The 13,603-nt window shown below is 39.8% G+C and overlaps 1 protein-coding gene across 6 annotated transcripts in view; it reads left to right on the top strand.

The window, feature by feature from the left end:
* Positions 1 to 13,603, top strand: part of numb (NUMB endocytic adaptor protein) — a 44,194-nt gene that overhangs the window by 15,758 nt on the left and 14,833 nt on the right. For all 6 annotated transcript variants that reach the window (XM_026151230.1, XM_026151233.1, XM_026151232.1 and 3 more), the window contains exon 2: positions 10,605 to 10,741. In XM_026151230.1, the coding sequence (XP_026007015.1) occupies positions 10,616 to 10,741 (126 nt within the window). In that variant the 5' untranslated portion in view covers positions 10,605 to 10,615. The remainder of the gene's footprint in view (positions 1 to 10,604; positions 10,742 to 13,603) is intronic.

Below are 13,603 nucleotides of genomic sequence, written 5' to 3'. Positions count from 1 at the left end.
TGGGTGGGGAGGTGGGGGGGATTGTTTGTTTGTTTTGTTTATTTTGCTTAGTTTTTGAGATTTTCCAATTAGCTCCATTTTGGGTACTCATTTGTCGCCAGGCATGTTGCTCTTACTGCCCAATCTTGTCTTGTTATTGCACGCACTATGCAGTTAGGTCATGATATGACATTTTTATATCACATAAAAAATTTGTATCAGTGCTATCACAAATTATATGTTGTGGCACAGCACCATGAATAGACACCATTCAGGTCATGCTTTACTCCGACTGGCTGTCTGTAATACTTTAATTGAATTTGTACAGTTGCATGTGACCCAGAATATCACATTTAGGGGTTAGCATTAATGAAGCTGCAGCTTAATTCCTCTTCACACACAGTTTCTCTTAACTGAATGTTGTATGTCAGTAACAGCCCTGTTGCATGTCTGTTGTGAAGTTTTGGTCAGTCTCATGTTTATTGTGTAGTTATTTGTATGTAATTACTGAGAGATTAGCTGACTTATCACCATAATTTTAGCTCCTTTTAGGCACATACTCCATTAATCTGAATGAGCAACCAGGACATTTTTTTTCATGGCACTGCTGTTATAATGGACCAGGTGACGTTTATGAATTAATTTTAACACAGTAAAGGTCTGAGTTGCATGCAGATTTTTATTCTTAGTGCCCTAAGGAAATAAACAAAACACACACACACACACACACACACACACACACACACACACACACACACACACACACACACACACACACAAACCCAGGCATCAGCAGACTTCGATAGACTGGTGCAGAGCTTTTTGCCAACATGAACAGAGACTTTAACGAGTGAGAGGCTGCTCTCTGTTCATAGCAGAAGAATGATGAGGACAGGCTTTGCAGAGAAGCACAGAACAGCTTCTTTTTGACCCAGATATTTCATTGTACTCTGTCCACAGCATCACCAAACACGGATGAGACATCATCCAAGTTGGTTTAGCCTAGCACCCTCCCCCCGCAAAAAACAAAACAAAACAAAAACAATGGCAAAAACTACATTTTCCAATCTTGGTCTGACTGGTTGTCTTTTACTGTTATGTACATATAGCTCGCCTCTCGTTTTTCTTTTTCTTTTTTCTTTTTTTTGCCCCCACCTTTTTTATATAAGCATGCCAAGCCACAAACTGGGGCTGGAAAATTGGATTACCACGGTAACAGCATTTTTAAAATTCTCTATTCATATGGCCGTCTTGGAGGGAAGGAGAACAGAGGCACTATCACCTCAAGTTGGCTGGCGCCCTGATAACATGGCTCAGTAGATATGCTTTAAAGGCATGTTTTGCATTATCTATAGCTGGTCTTATTGAAATTAGTATATAATGTGTTATTGTTTGTCCCCAAACTATGAAGTAACTGAACACACAGCGTGGAACTCCCTGAACTGAGTATAAAATGGGATGAAGAGTATCAGCTGGCAGAGTGGTGGAGCAAGTTAAGAAAGGAGACAATGGGGCCTTTTTGTCTTGAATTGCTGCCTGTTCTCTCTCTTTCCTTTTCTCTTGGTCTTACACTTTTCCCCTCCTAGCCTCTTCCTCCCTCCCTGCCCCTATCTGTTCTTTGAAACCCAACTGCTGTACTCATCCCTAGGATCCTTCTGCGAGGATTAATCAGTTTTCCATTCCTGGAGAGATTATTCAAATACTGTTACATCCACAGCCAACAGCAGTACTCCCTCCCTCCTTGTGCTGTGCACCACCAGGCTGAGGGGGGAAAAGTACTGTTCATTCTTTCTGCTTTCCTCTGTTTTTGTAGCTTTGCTTATTGTTTGTGCCTCTGTTTGGCCACCATGTCTTGGTCTCTTTACATTTTACCAACATTGTTTACCTTATAATTTTCTGTGCGTGCCTGTGTCTGTAATTGTCCATTGAGCATGTTGGTGACATTGCATGTGAGAGTCTTTGGGAGAGCTCTGCAATTTTTATTTTTTTTTATTTTTTTTTATTATTTCATGTTACTGTGTATATGAATGCAGAGAGAGTATAAATGGTCCTTGTGTAATTGTCCTCATTAGTGCTTCTAGGAGTACAGCCAGAGGGCCTCACAGCAATAGGCTGCAAGAGCTATGACAGCTCCAGCGGGATTCAGATCCTGCTTTCCTAAACCAAAGCCCTTACCTCACTACATAACTTTTTGGCTCTGGGGTGCCCCTCATGCCTTTTTATGCCCTCTGTTGTTTTAAAAAAGTATCGTTTTATTTATTAACAGGGCTCTAGAGTGCGACCAATTTGGTCGCAAATGCGACCAAATTTTTCAGTGGTGCGACTAAAAAATAAAAAATAAAAAATTTGGTTGCACCTGTGCGACCAACTGTTCGGGTAGCCAAAAAACAAACAAACTGCAACCTTCCCTGTGGTCAACAACAGACACACATTATGCCCCTATCGTGGACTAAACCAATCAGAGATAGTAAGGGGCGGGACCTCTCTGATTGGCCGTGGTCCAGTTGAAAGTGCAGGTGGAAGTGGGAGGTGAATAAAGCGATATTATTCATTAAATCCTGAATCGACTTTTAAATATAACTGTGTTTTGCCAGAAATGCCAGATTCTCAGATTAAAGCTTACAAAACCATTTCAACAACAACCAAACAGCAAATGAGAGCAGGTACACGGATTCCACACAAAGACGTAAACACAGACCCGACGCATCAGAATCAACTTTGTCTTTCTCGGCTTTCTCACCCGACGGCCCGTAGACGGACACGCTGTCGGAGCTTAGCGATCCTGATGCGTCCGGTCCGTGCTGTGTTTACGTCTTTTTGCGCTGATTCTGAGCTGCAGGTTTTGTCTCTCCAACCAAAATTCACCGAGCCAGCAGCAAAAGAAGCAGCAAACTGCGCTTCACATTTGATCAATGTCATCATGAATTTTGCTGTTTTGCTTCCACGACTATTAAAAACACACTTCATGCACAGCTAGCTCTCTCTCTATCTCTCTCTGTACTTCAAGAACAGTTTCCCGTCTCCAATCTCTGTTTTCTGTATTATTATTACCCACCAGTCTACCGTTGTTTACAGCGCTGTCAGCTGCTGTCTTTCACTTAAATGACTTCGGACAAGAAAGCCTATTTTTTCTGTTGTTCAATACTGAAGAAATTTAAACTTTATATGCAGAACATTGTAGAATATTTTTAAGGTTATCTGCTATAAAAAGCCAGACCAGGAAAATCTCCTTCATGTTTTTCTGTGTTTTATTCTCAGTTACTTTCACACAAAGGCATCTGCTGTGATGTTCACAATTCTGATGAAGTCAGTACTGATAAATGATCAGAATTATAATATTTTTGACTGTCTGAGGCTAAGCTGAATCGAATCGGGACTTTGAAAACCGGAATCGAATGGATTATAGAAATCAGTGATGATACCCAGCCCTAGTGAGCAGCCTAGGCACGACAGAAGTGGATGTAGCTGTAATAGGAAAAGAACTATTGCTAACTTTTCTGTTAAGTTAAGGCCTGATCCTTCTGAAATTCATAGCCAGTGCTCTGACATGGTGTCATCAATCTTTGAATGCTGAAAAAGCACAGTATATCCAGAAAAACACATTATATTATATAAATTATTATAAAATTTGTGTGCGCCTAACTTTTGTGCCGGTACGCCTAACTTTTTAAAGTTAGCCGTACCTGTACGCCCATGGCAAAAAGTTAGTCTAGAGCCCTGATTAAGGTCTAACAATGGGTGCAAAGTATATAATTGCTGTCAAGGAGCACAGTTATATTTTTACTCCTTACATTTTGCATCTGTTGTGCAGCTTTCGTTGTTAGAATAAAATTATACCATTACTTGCAGGCTTGTTTTCCTGGTAGCACTGTCCCTGTGTAAGTAGCCAAGCATGTGTTGTGCAGCTGCAATGAAAAGGTTTATATAAATGCTAGGCACTCAGAATGGAAATGCATTTCTCCAAAGACTATAAGTTCATTAACACAGAGCAGAAACAAGGTTTTTTGTCGTCACATTACAAGTGTGAAAACAGCACTCTGATTTTTGCTTTGACTTTGTCGAAGTGCAAGCAACAACAAGTTGCTTTTGTCCTTTTTTAAATATAATTGTCGCTGTTAATGTTCATAAACTGTGATGTGATTGTCAGTGTTAGAAGCCATGTTGGATTAGTGCAGCTTTGCTTTTGTTCTTTGAGGTCATAAAGTTTCTTTGATTATATATAGTTCTTTGATATAGTGAAAAAAACTGCTTGAGAAGTCTTACTGCTGCACTGAAGAAAAGTTATCTCCACCTTCACCCTGCACTTTCTTCCCTTGCTTAATCATTTCCTTCCTAATTATTTCCCCTTCCTGTCTAAACTTATCACTCTGTCTTTGTCTCCTACCTTCCGTAAGTCTGTCCCTTCGTCTTTCTGGCTTGTGGCCAGTCGTAGGGCTGAACATATTGCGTTGCTCATTGTAGCAGGCAAACACAGATTTTCACATCATTGCTCAATATCTGGTTTCTCTGGTTTGCACTGCTTGGCCTTCACGCTCGCCTTTCTGCCATTTAACGCACACAATGCATTTATCTAATGCCAGCGGTAATGCAAATTTCACCGGTGATTACTTGGTTTACACCCTTTGCAGCTTTAGTTGTGTGCACAAGGCTGTGATGTGTTTATGTTGCTGAAATGTAAATGCTGTTGATTTATTGTTTTGGATCAGTTTGGAAATTGTTATTTGTTGCAGTTAATGTAAATTATTTGGAAGTTCTATATGAAGCTGGAATTTTTCTTGTCTTCGTTGAATTGGAAGTTTTTCATTAGGCCAGGGAAATGGTCTTTGTGAATAAAGCGCGCGATTTATTGTGGCCAAAAAGTATTATGATTTAAACATGTTGTACTGGAGAGGAGCTGTGTGATGTATTTTGATAAACCTACCTGCACCTTGCTGTGGGTTTATTTTTTTTATTTTTTTTTTAGTTCACTGGCAAATCCTGCTTCTTTGGCACAGTTTGAAGGTGACATAAAGGGTCAACGCACAAACAACATTAGTAGGAGCTCCAAATTGGATTAATAGCAGCCAGCAATAACATGTTATTAGGGAAGGTCACATTTTTCTTAATACTGCTTGTTTCTAACATGCTGAACAAACATTTGCACATTCATGCAAATGGTTACACATGTTGTACACTCCTAAAGTGCATATGCTTGGCTGAGCACCAGCACATACATACATTCACTCACACTCACACACATAGCGAGCGTATGCTTTTTCCCACGCACATGAATATATGTGCATTGACTTAGACTCCTGGACTGTAGGCCCTGCCGTTTACAGTACAAAGCGTGTGGGTTGTAAGCTGGCATGAAGCATTGAGCGATTTAGAGGTTGAGTTTGAGCAAGGTGCTGTGAGATGAGGCAAAAATTACGGGGGCATTAGTAGGCAAACATTTGACTGAGACAAAAAAATGATTTCAAAGCGTAGATTCCAGCTCAGCCTAAAGTGGGTTTCAAATATGCATTTATCTTTTAATAAAGGTATCTAAAGATGCACACTTACATAAAGCCTTTATCTATTTTTTTGAGTAACTGATAAAAGAATCCAGGAATGAATCTGCACCTTGAACTATAACAAAAATAATAGTTGCTGTAAACACAACATAGATGTCAACCTTTTAAAGTTGATCGGTGAACACACACCACTTAGGTCTAACAGAAGAGGTAGACGTAAACATATAGGTGCGAAAACACGGGGATTCCCTTGTGGTAAACACCCTTTCCACTGAGCCATTCAGTCAACCTCAAACAGAGCAAGACATGTGTTAATTTTCTGTTTTGTTTCAGACCAACCAGCTTTGTACACAATAACAGTGAGCAAAAAAAAGCTCAAAATAGCATTTGGATAATTCCGCGTGAAAGCGTGATAGAAAAGGTCATAGTCAAGGTTCTCTCGTTGGGACTTACGAAAAGATTTGTTGTATTTCTCTTTCTTTGATTAAATTGTGTTTTTAGGACAGGGCAGGACAAAAAGAATGTTTGGCGCACTGAACTTGACCTAATTCTAGTAGTTGTTATTTACAGAAAATGTGCTTTACAAGTTTGAAAAACCTGTGGAACTGGTAGAGGAGCAAAGCTGCATGTTTTCTATATAAAGTGAAAAAAACAAAAAAAAAGTCCCCGCTTGGCACGAATCTGTTTTTAAAAAACCCACCCGCCAAAAATATAACATTGTTGACACATCTCAAAGATGTGTTTAAGTCATCATCGCTGGACGATGTTCTGTGTCTACTGAAAATATGACAAATTAATTCAAGGTGAGAACATTTTTCTCAAAATGTGCGCCTGGTGTGTGTGCACACAAATGTGTTTTCCCTCCTCTTCACTCTGCAGGCTAGAAGCATGCAGCCTGTCAGCGGCACTGCAGTGAGCCCAAACATGATATGACCTAAATAAACGAGTGCGTGAGGAGAGAGCGGGAGCGAGCGATGAAGCAATATTTTTTTTCTAGTAGCTCAAGTCATCTTGTTTTCAAACACTCCAGTCTTCTGCAGGGTACAACTCATGTGTCTGTGCACAGTTAATGCGGACATATGCACTAGGTTGTGACTGAGTGTTGTTAGTATCTCAGCACTTGCTGAAGTATTTGGCTTAAACACTTCTGCTTGGTTTCTACATTGTTTCTGTCAGATTTTCCAGCATGTGATATTGCAGTAAACAGTTTCCATTACAGATTATAATCTGAACCTTACTTAAATTTGGCTACACTCAGACTGATTTGATCCACTGATTAGCTCTGAAATTGGCGAAAAGAAAACGTAGCTGGCCTGTAAGCTGTGCAACAGATTAACTTTCTGATGTATCTTTTGTTTTGTGGAGAAATGCTACTGCATGACATTTTTAGAGTCAGTGGTCAACTCCAATGTCCTGCTCTGGTGACATTAGTTAAGTCTGATGTGTTTATCTGTGCTTCTGTGACCTGGTCAAGGCTGAAAGCTTTATTGTGTCCTGCCCGTAGCGCCGGAGCCTAGCACAGACAGATAAGTGAGCCTCACCTCAAACACACTTTACACTCTCAGTACAGGTTTCATTATGCAAAGAAACATCTAAGGTCCTCTGTGTGTGTATACATGTGTGGGTTAAGTAGGTGTGTTCATGTGAGAGTGTGTGTTTGCTGCTATGTTGCTGCTTGTCCTTGTGTCTTGTGTGTATGCGGACAGTCCGATCTAGTGGATTAAAGACCTTTAATCCCAGTAGATCCTCATCAGCTCAGAAGTTAGCGGGTACAACTTGTTAGTCAAGGAGTTTGCTTTGGTCACGTGTTAAAAGTCGGAGCTGCATGGCTGAATGACTTCTGGTCCCCAGTTATGACTCACTCCAGGAGACGTGAGCCGGGCTTTCGATGATGGATGCACCTTTCATTTCTAGTTTGGATCAGCAACTCTTAATTGGGTCTTTGCTTTTTTTTGTGCCTCCTAATCCTCTCTCAGTGCCAAGAGGACATACATGTGCTCTTAGCCCAATTAATTGTACTGTGTTGTTTTGGGTTCTTTTTAAAATTCAAGATAATTTTAGAGTTTGAACCTACACTAAGGTCAAACTTCAGATTTGTAAGATTTTAAGGAAAAATACAAACCTGGGTTATATTTTCAACAACTCCATGTATTAGGTTATTTATAAATAATACTCATTTAGTATACTAATAATTTAGAATAATAGCACTAATAACACTAGTTTAATAACTGCTTAGATCTGAGAGTGCAACAAGATCCCTAAAGGACCTGAAACATGTAGAGTTGGCCAAATGTTTGAATGATTGTTGAGAACTATATTTAGAAGTTAAACCAGTATTGAGGGCAACTTGCAGTGTGAAGGGTAGTTCAAACTTGAATAAGGAAGTGGGTTTAATGATTCGAATTTTATAGCCAGGCTTGGGGTCTCAAGTTAATTATTATCCTCCATATGAAAACTTGATTTTTAAGCTTTGTATTTGTAGTTATCAGCAAGTCTCACACGTCTCCTGAGCTGTCTCAGCCCATTCGTCTTTGGCGAATCTGTCAAACTTCTCCAGCTTTGATGGTCTTCTGACATGGACCTCAGTGTTCAGTTCACCCCATAGATTTTTTTTTTTTTTTTTCTTTTTAATGGGATGTCATGTTGGAAGACAAAGACCCACACCCAGTTTTGCTGCTGAAGCTGAATGCTTGAGGTTTCCTTCCGCAGAGGTGTTTTTTTTTTCTTTTCTTTCTGTTCTCAAACTGATCTCCCTGTTGGAGCTCAGTCTGGGGGGAGTTCTTTTTTCTCCTCGTCTTTCCTGATGTTGTGTATTTTCCATTGTTCGGTTCCGGGTCGCTGCTTGGGTGGCTGACCGGCCAGCTACCTAGCCTGACCTGTCTCCCCAATGTGATGTTTGTGTATTGTATGTACGGTCGGCAAGGTCAGTCTCTCAATTGCCCCTCGGGGATAAATAAAGTCTTCTGAATCTGAATCTGAAATCCTAGCGCATAACATACCGACAATTTGTCACGTCCCGAGGTGTCCCATGGGAACGCGAAAAGTAACCTTACGCGTTCCTGTGATACAGGCCGGATTGTGGATGAAATCCAAAAGAATGATGCTCCTGGTGGTCACGGACGTTCCAGTTGTGTATTCCAGCCATAGCCCTAACTTTAATCCTAACCGTAACCTAATCCTTAACCTTACCGACAACCTTAATGGTGTTCGATAGTGTTTTCTAAAGCGATTAAAGTAAAATAAATGTACATGTGCGAATTGAGTCCAAATGGTTCTCATGTTTCCTTCCTTTTGGTGGCCGAAAGCATAACATACCAACGACTTGTCACATAACGTAATATGTTATGCTTTGGAGAACGTGTTGCATATCCATCTTCCTTCATGATTCTTTCCACCTTGATGAGATTCCAGACGGACCGAAGCATCCCCACAGCATTAGACTCCCACCACCGTGTTTCACTGTGGGGGACGGTGTTTTTTAGGTTGTACGCCTCTCACTTCTCTGTCCAAACATAAAGAGCGTCTCCATGACAACAGAGCTCTAGTTTTGTCTCCTCTGATCAAAGGATGCTCTTTCAATATGCATAATCTTTCTCAAGGTTCTCCTCGGTGTACTTCAGTCTGGCTTGAAGGCGTCTGTTCTGCAGAGTTTTTCTTGGTCTGTAACCTCTGAGTTCATTCCTGTGTAGGGTTCTAGTGACAGCCTCCTTTGAAGCTACAGTTCTTGACTTGCTTTTCACTCATGTCTTGGCAGTTGTTCTGGGGTCTATAGAGTCTTTCAAATCTTTCTCTTCCTACCTCTGCTGGGCTTGTTATGTACTATGTGGCTCTATTTCAATTTCTTGGTGATACAAATTATATATACAAAGTAGTCTCAAAACCTGAACTTTCCATCTCCTGCTTTGTGAGCATGAATTCTTTTTCTGAAGTCTAAACTGATTTCTTTTTTTCTTTCTTTCTTTTCTTTTCTTTTTTCTTTTTTTGCCATGACGATTTTTCAAATTGCATTTGTGTAAATTGAAAGATAACCCTAAGTTTTAACTTGATATTACAAGCTTTAAGCATAAAAAAGTTATACCACATCATTACACAGCAGCGGTTTCTGCTGTGATTCATAAAAAAGTCATTTTTTTCAGGGGGCTAATGATATTGACCCTGGTAACGTTTGTTTTTCTGAAATAAAAGAAATGGAATAGAAGTAATTTATTGTTTTTAAAACTCTAAAGCTCTGTTAAAAACAATTGACAATAACTTTGTATTTCATAGGTGGGCTAGTACATTTGTCTTCATGTGTATACAATGTGTTAAACACTACTCTTTTACTTATTATACAGATGACTGCAGAACTTAATGTAATGTGACGTTTTTTGCTGATTAACTGGCAAATGTTTTATTCCAAGACTATTTATACCTGACCTGGTAATAAGTTTACTTCTGACCTTTACTGGGGACTTGAGTTTGTTTTCTGCCTGAATGATCACCTGACCACCGTGTTACATCTATTTTTGCTCAGTTTACGTTAATAAGTACAGGGTGGCAATAAAGCCATGTTCTAGCAAACTTTAGCTTTGTAAAATATTACATTGCAGTGTAATTCAAAGTGATCTAGAGGTTGAAAAGATTTGTTTTACTAAATTCCCCCCAGAGAGGCCTCAGTGCAGTGTTTGAGATATTAATGGAAAATGTCAGACCATCTAAATTAAAAATGTGCAAACACTGTCTGTTAAATTGTGGTAAAAAAAAAAAAAGGCTCTGAATAAAAGGAACACTGCTCCCTTTTATTTTCACTGCCTTGACTCCCAACACTGCAAAGTCTCAGCCTCTTTTGTTTCTCCTGGTGAGTCAGAGACACAGCAGCTTACTGTGTTTTGCACTGATGTCAGAGTTTAAAGGATTCCTATTTACAGGCATCAAAACAAGACTGCTGAAAGTGTTATTCTGCTGCTGTGGGTTTGCGTGATCGCCTGCTTTTTGGACCATTATCTATAATTTCACTGTAGAAAAACACTAAGCTTAACCTGAGTTAGATGAATCTCCAGCTTTTTAGTGCTGCACCTTCTTTATTTCACTGCTGCTGCTGACAGCTCAGTTTTCACTGTAAGATTATTAAAAATGTCTCTCCAATTACAGGGAGCTCAGCGATGAATAAGCTACGGCAGAGCTTCCGCCGGAAGAAAGACGTTTACGTGCCGGAGTCGAGTCGGCCGCACCAGTGGCAGACAGACGAAGAGGCAGTCCGCACCGGCAAATGCAGCTTTGCAGTCAAGGTGACTCTCCCTCACACACACACACCTGCGTACACCCCACTTCAGACACAGAAACGGAGTGCAGGGCTGACCTCACTTTGATGCATTCTTACCTTTGCGAAACTTCTTCATACCACCTTCCTCCCCAAGGACACGGCTTGTGATTAATCATAACCATTCAGAGAGTTTGAGCACAGTTTTTATCTAGGTTGCGGGATTATCTGCTGTAGTCTAACAAACCTGTGGGATGTGTGTGCACAATTACTTTGTGTTTTAGGAGTATCAGAACCACTTGAATCCCCAGTAAAAATATGTGGAATTGAAAGAAATGTTTCATTACTGGCAAGATAAGTCGGGGACATGGTGAAATGGCAGTCAGCCCTGCTGTGCAGCAGTTGATGAAGTGGCGATCTCACCTTATTTTGGCAACAAAACCCTCCTACTTTTGCAAACAGAAGTGTGACGGTACACTTCCTCCCATCACATGGGCTCAAATCCTCCTCTTACTCGGGATAAAAGGGAACTGAAGACTTCAGAGTCATGAAAGGGAACGTTTACCTCAGAATTTCTAAGCTTGGCGGCTGTTCAGTGGATGTAAATTGTGCATAAGCAAATGTACAAGCTTTAATTTGATGTCACCTATGTGCTCCCTTTATGTAGTTTTTATTGAGCAATATTGAGCAATTTGCTCTTGGAATTGCATAAACGGTCTTCATTTTAAAAAGAATTGCTTGTCCAGATGCTTTCACGAAGTCCAGAATAGAATATTGAGATCCTAATTTTCTCCAACAAGATGAGCAGAAAACCCTTCACGCTAATTGTATTTAATCTTTTATATGCTTATATAAGAAATGTAGGTCTTATGAGCACATAATTTTTGATTTTGTTGCTATGGCCCTAACCCTTAGTTCATATTTTAAGAGATATTTTAATCATGGATTACCAACATATGGCAAATTCTTTAATAGGCATTTATCCCTTTGTTGACAACCGCACGTCAGTTTCATTCTGTTGTGCAAAGTAAGTTGGATTTTGTTAATATAATGTTTTTCTTAGCTCAGCAAGGCTAAGGAGTATTAGCTGTGTTATTTGGTATAATAAAATAATAGAATATTTTAACTTTTGATAGTATTTTCTTGACTTAGAAACACAGAAAAAGGTTTGTGACATTTACAAAACGTTTGTATCTGTTTGAAAAGTAATAATTAGCCATAATTACCACAGTGAAGGTGTAAAAGTAGCCACTGACTTAGAAGCCAGATACTTTAGGTAAATGGGGGGGAAAAAAACCTGACTGTCCTTATGTTATCTCTGCAGCCAAACGCACACTACTCCACCAGTATTTTTCTTTCCACCTTTACACTGGCTTTCATCGCAATGGTGCAACCTACCATGCTACTCATCTGTATCCCTCCTCCCCCTCCTGCTGCTCCCTGTCTCCTGCTCTAGGTGCCTTAGAGGAGCCCCGTTCTGCATGAATGTTTGTCTGTGTGTGAATAGTTGTGGTGAAATTATAACAGACTGCTACAATACAGAGTAATAAATACATGGTAGGACAGGACATGCAGGGAAGGAGAAGAAGAATACCCACCCATTCTGTAGTGCCTTTGGCAAGAAGATTATGAGTTTAATTGTCATTATCAGGGCCTGTTACGTAGTGCTTGTACATTTTTTTTATGTATAAGCAAATTGTTTTAATGTTAAATATATCTATTATAATTCAAGGTGATGGTGAAAGGCATAAACATGTAGACTTGGTTTTTCATATGGAAAGATCAGCCTTATGACTGCTGAAGGCTGGTGGCAGATGCAAGATTAGATTCAGTTGCTTGTGTGTGCTGTTTACCAGCGGAGACGTTTGTGAGGCTGCTTATGGAATTGGACTGAATTTTGTTTTGCACTGTCACTTGACACTGATTTATAGCAAGTTCTCGGAATTAATTCCCAGGTCACATCCAGAGGATATACACTCCTTTCTTTTATAGTGGCGGGTCTTTCACATGCCCCTAAAATTGTAAATTCCTTCATAGTTTAGATCAGTTTGAACCAAAAATCAAACAAAAGTGAACCTTTTGTTGAACCAAAATCTATCTAGAAGTAGTAAATTTCTCTGAATTTTTCAATGGGCAAAACTGTGGAAGAATTATTGACGGGGACCTGTAGGTGCTGCTTTCTGTAGTGTAAGACAGAGGTGTTGGTTGGGAGTGTCAGCTGTACATTTCTCTCCCTGTAGCTACAGTACTGCCTGCCCAAAGGGCTGCTCTTATTTCTGATGACTGGAAATTGGCAAAAATACCTCAAATCCTAACCAGATAAACCTTAAAACTCTCCCTTTTTCTTACATTTTTAATTTGACCTAGCTATAAAGTTCAGTGAAACCATCCCACAGTTTAATAATTCAATGCATTTAAGTTAATGAATAACCATGTTAATAGATATAATTACTGACCAGCAATAGACACGTTTATGATTGTTGCAATTATCAAGCAGCCCTAGTACTTTCTCTGTTTATGGTTGCTCTGTTGGCCTTTTACTGCTGGAAAAATTTGAAGTTTGTTTTATTTAGCTTCATCTAATCGTAGCCCACCGTAGGATAGTTGTCAAGTGATTCTAATCCTGGAAGGGACCCACACACAAATCTGAATTTCAGAACCAAATTGCACATGTGCAGAAATCTCCTCAAATTCTATTATTTTCCATTTATTTGGTGGAGTTCTTCTTCTGTTACATGTGAATGTTTCAGCCCCCAGATTGTTGCTGGCAGCTATTTACTAATGGAGCAGAGTAAGACGCCATAATGAAGAATCTGTTGTGACACTTCAAGTCTCCCCTGCATTTATTCATCTCACCTCTGCCACATCCTTCTGGATGATCCCCGATTAG

This window comes from Astatotilapia calliptera, chromosome 19 (assembly GCF_900246225.1).
Source record: "Astatotilapia calliptera chromosome 19, fAstCal1.2, whole genome shotgun sequence".
Lineage (NCBI taxonomy): Eukaryota > Metazoa > Chordata > Actinopteri > Cichliformes > Cichlidae > Astatotilapia > Astatotilapia calliptera.
Note: the sequence above shows the minus strand (reverse complement) of the source record. Positions and strands in the feature narration are given on the sequence as shown.